Genomic DNA, 9,082 nt, shown 5'->3' with positions numbered 1-9,082 from the left:
TGAATATCCAGTGAAAGCAACGTCCAGAAAAAAACAACAACAAAGTTTTAAAAAGAAAAAACCAAACAAATAAAAAAGGAGGAAAAATCAATAAAAAGCCAAATTCTTCAGCTTCTTTCAAACCCTAATCCTTTAAATATGGATCCAAAAAAGAGGAAGAAGAAGGTAGAAAAAACAAAAAGGAAAAAAGGGGGGGAAAAGGATATGTAGAAATATAACAAAGAGCTAACAAAAAAAAAGAATAAAAAATAGTGTATAAAGTCTACTATCTAGTGCTGACATCTACTTAAATATCTTCAGGCTCTTGAATGCCTTAATCCAATACGATTATTTAAAAATCCCAAAAACAATGAAAATGAAAAGTATAGGGAGAAAACAGAAACAATAAGAAAAAATAGTCCTTCAAGCACATTTATATCTGGAAAGCATTAGAGAGTGATTTCTTAGAAGCCACAGATTGAAAGAAAAAAGAAAAGAGCAAGTAGCAGCTCAAAAGAAAACAAAAGCCAACAATGATATTTCAACTAAGTTCAAGGGAAACACCTGTATAAACAATACAAGTAGTCCACTTTCTCAAACACTGTCTGTAATTGTTTGAAAGGATGATGCTTTTATGTTGTTTTTTGTTTGAAAATAAAAAATATTATATATATATATATATATATATATATATATATATATATATATATATACACACATACGTTTTCTGAGGTTTTCGCGGGTGTTTGTATGTAGGTCTTTGGTTATTCGGGTTTTCTCCCGCGTAAAATTGGAGGTTTCTTGGCAACGTTTTGACGAAGTCTCATTCGTCATCTTCAGGCTGGTGTTCTCGGCTTCGTGCTTCTAGGAGCAATGTGAGATCGCAGCTGTTTCTTCCTTTTAACTGCTAGCCAATCAGAGCACAGCCAACCCCCCATCCAATCAGAGCACAGCCAAACCCCCAACCAATCAGAACACACCTCCACCCAATCAGAACACAGCCAAGCTCCCACCCAATCAGTTCACACCCCCACTGGCAGTTAAAAGGAAGAAACAGCTGCGATCACACACATTGCTCCTAGAAGCACGAAGCCGAGAACACCAGCCTGAAGATGACGAATGAGACTTCGTCGAAACGTTGCCAAGACACCTCCAATTTTACACGGGAGAAAACCCGAATAACCAAAGACCTACACACACACACACACACACACACACACACACATATATATATTTAAAAAAGCAGGAAAACCTATACCATTTCAGATAAGTGACTGTGTATTCTCTTCTTGATGGATGATCTCTGGAGGGCCCAGGATAGGGGTTATTCCTCTATCCTGATCCTATTAGACCTCTCAGCGGCTTTTGATACCATCGACCATGGTATCATGTTGCGCCGGCTGGAGGGACTGGGAGTAGGGGGCACCGTTTTGCGGTGGTTCTCCTCCTATCTCTCTGACCGGTCGCAATCCGTGTTGACAGGGGGGCAGCGGTCGACCCCAAGGCGCCTTGTTTGTGGGGTGCCACAAGGGTCGGTCCTCTCACCCCTCCTGTTCAACATTTATGTGAAGCCGCTGGGTGAGATCATCCGTGGTTTTGGGGTGGAGTTCCATCAGTATGCTGATGATACTCAGCTGTACGTTTCCACCCCAGACCATCCCAACGATGCCTTGGAAGTGATGTCCCAGTGCCTGGAGGCCATGTGGGTGTCAGCATCAGCTTTCCTGCTTTAGCTGCCATAAGAAACGGGGAGGGATTAGGTATGGAGCAGAGGGGGGGAAGAGAGCAGGAGGGGGTTTGTCTTTGTAGGAGGGTACTTCGGGGAAATCGAAACTACATTTCAGAAGGGGATGGCCGACCAACTGTCCTGACATTCCTGATGGATGACGCTGCCAGACGTGTTGCCACCTGACCTTTGGAAGACCTTTAGATTGGCTGAGAAACTATAAACACGAGGGGGGGAAGAAGCTTAGTAGATGCATTTCGCGCGTTTTGATCACTTCCAGCTTTTCACTGGGATGTTAATCTTTTCATATTCAGTAAAAGTACCAGATTCTTCAAAATGCTTGAGTTTGGGGTTTTCTTTCCTGGATACTGAAGGAAGCATACCTGACATTAAGCTGGAAGTCATCTCAGTCATCCCGGACAAAACCCGAGGGGACTGAAAATCCAAAGTATGTCAGATCGTGGGAGTGATGACGAAGGGAAGATGGGGGCAGCAAGTTCAACCGCCCTCCAGTCGGAAAGAGAAACTGCAGAATGGCTGGAAAAACTCCGTTTGGAACCGGAGGAAGCTAGATGGTCCAAGGGTGTGGGCAGACTGCCGGACTGGGGAGAGAATCCCCGGGGAGTGACGACTTCCAGACCCCGGAAAAGGGAGGCAGTGTGGATGCAACAGCAGAAGGAACGTCTCATGATAGATCAAGCCTTGCAGCTTATCCGTGATGTGGAAGAAAGCAGAAAAAACCGTGAGTCTTTTGAAACTCCTGTGGAAAAGGGGGAAGCAGACCCCAGGGGGGAGGCAGAAGAGACAGCCTGCGGGGGAGAGGAAGAGTTTGAGGAGGGAACATCCCAGGCTTCGGCAGCTCGAGGAAGAGATGCAGCCGGCCAGAGAACCCCAGCCCTGCAGGCCCCCCCCCGCAGACGTAAAAAGCCAAAAATCCCCCCCCTTCCTGGAAAGTTTGATGGAAATCCTAAAACCTTGGGATTTTTCCTGACCCAAGTGTGGAACCACATGCAGGATTGGGGGGAGGACTACGAAACAGAGGCGGCTAAAGTCAGAAGCGTTGCGAATGCCCTAGAGGGAGTGGCGGCTGAGTGGATGGTAGTTCTCCACAATAACAACTCCCTCCTGCTGAGAAATTACAACCAGTTCATGAGGGCCCTTAGAAGACGTTTTGAAGATCATTTAGCTGAACGAAAGGCGAGACTCAGAATGAAGAGCATTCAGCAGGGCCGGAGGCCGGTGGCAGAGTATATCCAAGAGTTTCGTGAACTGGCACCTTATATGACAGGCTGGTCAGAAATGGCGCTTTTGGAGAGTTTCAAGGATGGATTGAATGATGAGATATATCGAGATTGCAGGAGCATGGGGGTCCCCGATGATTTGGATAGATGGTACATAGTAGCTGAGGATGTGGAGATCGAGCTGAAACGGAGCGAACTCCGAGGAAGGCGGATGGGGGACCAGTCATCCTCTCGCTACCGTAAGGGGGCGGCCAAGATGACTGGCGGGAAGACCGAATTCAAACCCAAGTCAAAGCCCTTCACCTGTTTCAAATGTGGGAAGGAGGGTCACCGGGCGGCCGAATGTCTCTCCAAACCACCGCCAAAAGCCACCGGGGCCAGCCAAAAGAAAAGCGATAAAATACCCGCCAAAACCCGCGGCACCGCCCTGAAAGGAGAAGTCGTTGAGTTCACTCCCCGGAACCAGCGTGAGTTGGGAACTCCGACCAACGATGACGACAGCGAGACAGACTCCGACTCGGACACCGATGAACGGGTGAGTCACACGGAAGAACCCTTACTCATCCCCGTAGAAGTAAGGGTGCCCTCCACAGGAACTCACGCGCAATTGTTAGCCCTGTTGGACTCGGGGTGCACTAGGTGCATAATTAGCCCCAAAGTAGTGGAGGAAATGGGACTGAGACTGAAAACGTTAAAAAGACCCATTGCATTTTGTCAATTAGATGGATCGATTGCAGGGGGGGGCCCAGCTAGTTTTATGACCGAACCCCTCGAACTACACTTGGGGAATCACATAGAAAAGCTCAGCTTTATTGTAGCCCCTGGCATGGAAAGGCCCCTAATTCTAGGACTGCCCTGGCTTCGAAAATGGAACCCACGAGTAAATTGGAAAACGGGGGTCCTGCGCATCCGTACGGCAGAACCACCTCCCGAAAAGGAAGGCCCCTCCCTAAGGGACGACATAAGACCAGAAGGGGCCGCAGTAGCCATTAACTATATTGAGGGAGAAGAGAAAATTCCGAAGGAATATTGGGACCTCAAGGAAGTGTTTAGTGAAAAAGCTTCTGATAATCTGCCTCCCCACAGGGCCACTGACTGCACCATTGAAATACTCCCAGGGGTGAAGCTTCCCAAACCAAAAATATACCCCATGACACCTCGAGAATTGGAGGAATTGCGAAATTTTATTGACAAAAACTTAGAACGGGGATTTATCGAACGAGCCAAACCCAAGGTAGCAGCGCCAGTAATGTTCCGCGAAAAGAAAGATGGATCCTTCAGATTAGTTGTTGATTATAGAAACATGAACGCCATTTGCGTGGAAAATGTCTATCCCCTCCCACTTATGAAGGACATGTTGGCCCATTTAGGAAAGGGAAAAATTTTCACCAAACTTGATTTAAGAGAGGCATACTACCGAGTGAGAATAAAAGAGGGAGATGAATGGAAGACAGCATTTAATTGCCCACTGGGGTGTTTCCAATTTAGAGTACTCCCTTTTGGACTACAGGGGGCCCCGGCCGTATTCATGCAGTTGATCAACGAAGTGTTGCATGAGCATCTATATAAGGGGGTGTTGGTCTATTTGGACGATATTCTAATTTATTCTGACAACATGGCCGACCATATAAGATTGGTTCGAGCGGTCTTGAATAAACTCAGAGCAGCTGAACTCTATGCCAAACTTTCTAAATGTGAATTCCATCAAGACAAAATCGACTATCTTGGATATCGTATATCGCATGAGGGAATAGAGATGGACCCGGAAAAGGTCCGGGCAGTAATGGAATGGGCCGCACCGCGCACCCGTAAACAGTTACAGAGTTTCTTAGGGTTTGCTAACTTTTATAGACAATTTATCCCCTCTTTCGCAAAAATCGCACTGCCAATTACAAACTTGCTCAAAACAAAAGGGGAAATAAAACCCAAACCCTCGAAACCACTAGAATGGACTATGGACTGTCAGGCCGCTTTCGAAAAACTGAAACGGCTGTTTGCAGCTGAACCTGTGCTCAAACACCCCGACATAGAACAACCTTTTGTAATACAAGCGGATGCTAGCGACGTTGCCGTAGGAGCGATACTCTTGCAAAAGAATGAGAATGGAATATTACAACCCTGTGCTTACACATCCCGTAAACTATCTGAAACAGAAAGGAGATGGGCCATATGGGAGAAGGAAGCGTTTGCAGTTAGATGGGCGCTGTTAACATGGAGACAATTTTTGGAGGGGGCAAAACATCCTTTCGAGGTGTGGACTGACCATAAGAATCTAGAAGCATTAAAAACACCACGCAAATTGTCACCCAAACAGGCACGCTGGGCCCAACATTTCAAGCGTTTCAATTTCACTTTACGTTACCTTCCTGGGGGAAAAAATTTCATGGCAGACGCACTTTCCAGATTGCCACAGTACAACAGCATAAAGAAGGAACTGGTTCAACCAATGATCCCCTTAACGCAATTGGCAACACCCGTCACTACCAGAGCGCAGAGTAAAACCGATCCAGAACTCTCAGGGGATTTACTCGAAAAGTTACGAGAAGCACTAAAAGTTGACGAGTGGTTTAAACTCCACTCGAATGAATGCACACTTCGCGATGGACTAGCTTGGGTTGGATCGAAATTGTATGTTCCGTCCACATTAAGACCAACCGTATTGAAATATGCGCATGATGCCAAAGCCGCAGGACACTTTGCGTTTGTCAAAACTTTACATCTTGTTAAGAGACAGTTTTGGTGGCCTGCACTAAAAAAGGACATACAGACATATGTGGCTAGTTGTCCAGTATGTGCCTCGGCTAAAAGACCTCCAGGAAAATCCCCTGGATTACTGCAAAGTGTGGCTAGACCGAACGCCCCATGGAAGGAAATATCTATGGATTTTGTGGTGGACTTACCCGACAGTGAGGGCTGCACTGTCATTTGGGTAGTAACTGATTTGTTTTCTAAACAAGTACATTTCATACCTTGCTCAAAGATCCCTTCAGCAAAAACCCTCGCAAAGTTGTTTATTCGGCAGATTTACCGACTACATGGGTCTCCTAAAAGAATAATTTCTGATAGGGGTGTGCAATTTACTTCCAGTTTCTGGAGAGAATTTTTAAGATTGATAGGCTCCGCACAGGGGTTGAGTTCCAGTCACCACCCTCAGACAAATGGTGCTTGTGAAAGAACCAATGGGGTACTCGAACAATACCTTAGATGTTACGTGAATTACCAACAGGACAATTGGGTAGACTTGTTGCCATTTGCAGAAGTGGCGTATAACAATTCTGTGCATAGTAGCACCGGATTCACCCCTTTTAAGGTTGCATCAGGCCAGGATTTTGTACCCATTCCCGAGTTACCTCAAGAGGATCCTCAAAATCCCTCTTTGATAGACTGGATAGAACAATTAAGGAGCACCTGGACAGTGACTCGTAAGGCATTAGATGAGGCACACCGAGCTCATAAGGCACAAGCCGATAAGAAAAGGTCCCCAACTCACATTTACAAAGTGGGGGATAAAGTTTATTTGTCTACCAAATACTTACAAACCACCCAGAGGTCTAAAAAGCTGGGGCCTAAGTATGTAGGACCATTCCGTGTGATCAGACTGATAAATCCAGTGACAGTTGAATTAGAATTACCAAAAACTTTGAGACGAATACATCCTGTATTTCATGTTAGTTTATTGAAACCTGAACACTCATCTCCCCTAAGGGTTGATCATAGCAACCCTCCAATTCCCATCCTAGTAGAAGGGGAGCAACATTTTGAGGTTAAGGAAATCTTGGACTCTAGAAAACACCATGGTAAAATCCAATATCTGATTGCCTGGAAACATTTTCCACTATCTCAGGCTGAATGGGTAAATAAACGGGATGTCCGAGCTCCCAAGAAAGTTCAACAGTTCTATGCCAAATACCCTGATAAACCTTGATCATTGTATATATTCTGTTTCTCTTTCTCTTTTTCCTTTTAATTAGGACTAACGTCTCTTCTGCAAGAGGGGCCGAATGTCAGCATCAGCTTTCCTGCTTTAGCTGCCATAAGAAACGGGGAGGGATTAGGTATGGAGCAGAGGGGGGGAAGAGAGCAGGAGGGGGTTTGTCTTTGTAGGAGGGTACTTCGGGGAAATCAAAACTACATTTCAGAAGGGGATGGCCGACCAACTGTCCTGACATTCCTGATGGATGACGCTGCCAGACGTGTTGCCACCTGACCTTTGGAAGACCTTTAGATTGGCTGAGAAACTATAAACACGAGGGGGGGAAGAAGCTTAGTAGATGCATTTCGCGCGTTTTGATCACTTCCAGCTTTTCACTGGGATGTTAATCTTTTCATATTCAGTAAAAGTACCAGATTCTTCAAAATGCTTGAGTTTGGGGTTTTCTTTCCTGGATACTGAAGGAAGCATACCTGACAGTGGGTCTGGATGGGGAGAAACAGGCTTCGACTCAACCCTTCCAAGACCGAGTGGCTGTGGCTGCCAGCGTCCCGGTATAGCCAGCTGACGCCATCGCTGGTTATTGGGGGCGAATCATTGGCCCCCACGGAGAGGGCCCGCAACTTGGGTGTCCTCCTGGACACACGGCTGTCTTTAGAAGGGCACATGACGGCCGTGGCCAGGAGGGCTTTTTATCAGGTTCACCTGATACGCCAGTTGCGCCCCTTTCTGGACCGGGACTCCCTACGCACGGTCACTCAAGCACTCGTCACCTCTCGTCTGGACTATTGTAACGCTCTCTACATGGGGCTCCCCTTGGGGTACACCCGGAGGCTCCAACTGGTCCAGAATGCGGCCGCGCGGGGGATTATGGGAGCGACAGGGCGCTTCCATGTGACTCCTCTCCTGCGCGAGCTGCATTGGCTTCCAGTGGACTTCCGGGTGCGCTTCAAGGTGTTGGTGATCACCTTTAAAGCGCTCCATGGCTTAGGGCCAGGGTACTTACGGGACCGCCTTCTGCCACCAATAGCCTCCCACCGGCTGGTTCGCTCCCACAGAGAGGGCTTTCTCAGGGTGCGGTCAGCCAGACATTGCCGGCTGGCGACCCCCAGGAGGAGAGCCTTCTCTGTGGTGGCACCTACCCTTTGGAATAATCTATCCCCAGAGATACGAGTGATCTCCGACCTCCGGACTTTTCGTCGGGCCCTAAAAACTTACTTTTTTCAGTTAGCCGGTCTGTCTTGATTTTAGGGTTGGTTTTAAAATTTTGATACTGATTTTAAATTGACAAGTTTTAAATTATGGGCCAAATTTATTAATTATTTTAAATCTATTTTTAATTGCAATGTTATGTATAAATGTTTTTATTTTGGCTGTTCACCGCCCTGAGTCCGAAAGGAGAAGGGCGGTATAGAAGTTTGAATAATAAATAAATAAATAAATAATAAATAAATAAATAAATAAATAAATAAATAAATAAATAAATAAATAAATAAATAAATAAATCAATCAATCAATCAATCAATCAATCAATCAATCAATCCTCCAGTGATGGAGCGCCCACGATTTCTGAAGGCAAGCTGTTCCACTGGTTAATTGTCCTCACTCTTAGGAAGTTTTTCCTTAATTCCAGGTTGCTTCTCTCTTTGATTAGTTTCCAACCATTGTTTCTTGTCCTGCCCTCTGGTGCTTTGCAGAATAATTTGACTGCCTCTTTTTTGTAGCAGCCCCTCAAATACTGGAATACTGCTATCATGTCACCCCAATTCTTCTTTTCTTTAGACTAGCCGAACACAAATCCTGTAGCCATTCTTCATAAAGCCATTCTTTAAAGCCCTACATGGCTCAGTGGCAGGTTATTTTCAAGACCGCCTTCTACCGCATAGCTCCCAGCGACCGGTAAGATCCCACAGAGTTGGTCTCCTCCAAGTCCCGAAGACTCAGGGTGGCTCACAATACATTTAAAAAATCATTATAAAAAGACATTGAAAAATTAAAAAACATTAAAAACATTAAAAACTCATTCACCATTCATGGCCGGATCTTGCCAGATCACAAGAGTGAGATCAATGGCCCCAGGCCTGCCAGAAAAGCCAGGTCTTCACCACTTTTCGGGAGGCCAATAGGGTGGGAATGGTCCAGACCTCAGGAGGCAACTGGTTCCAGAGAGCTGGGGCAGCCACAGAGAAGGCCCTCCCCCGCGGG

The 9,082-nt window shown here is 46.2% G+C and overlaps 1 protein-coding gene across 1 annotated transcript; it reads left to right on the top strand.

The window, feature by feature from the left end:
• The first annotated feature begins 1,693 nt into the window (after positions 1-1,693).
• LOC148114174 (uncharacterized) lies at positions 1,694-7,059 on the top strand. Its single transcript, XM_087892407.1, has 2 exons — positions 1,694-3,481; positions 6,918-7,059. Exons 1-2 carry the CDS (start codon positions 2,156-2,158, stop codon positions 6,921-6,923), a joined length of 1,332 nt encoding a protein of 443 aa, XP_087748533.1. The 5' UTR covers positions 1,694-2,155; the 3' UTR covers positions 6,924-7,059.
• The last annotated feature ends 2,023 nt before the right edge of the window (positions 7,060-9,082 follow it).

The sequence above is a fragment of the Pantherophis guttatus genome, chromosome 4 (assembly GCF_059756535.1).
Source record: "Pantherophis guttatus breed Tessera chromosome 4, ASM5975653v1, whole genome shotgun sequence".
In the NCBI taxonomy this organism is placed as follows: domain Eukaryota; kingdom Metazoa; phylum Chordata; class Lepidosauria; order Squamata; family Colubridae; genus Pantherophis; species Pantherophis guttatus.
Note: the sequence above shows the minus strand (reverse complement) of the source record. Positions and strands in the feature narration are given on the sequence as shown.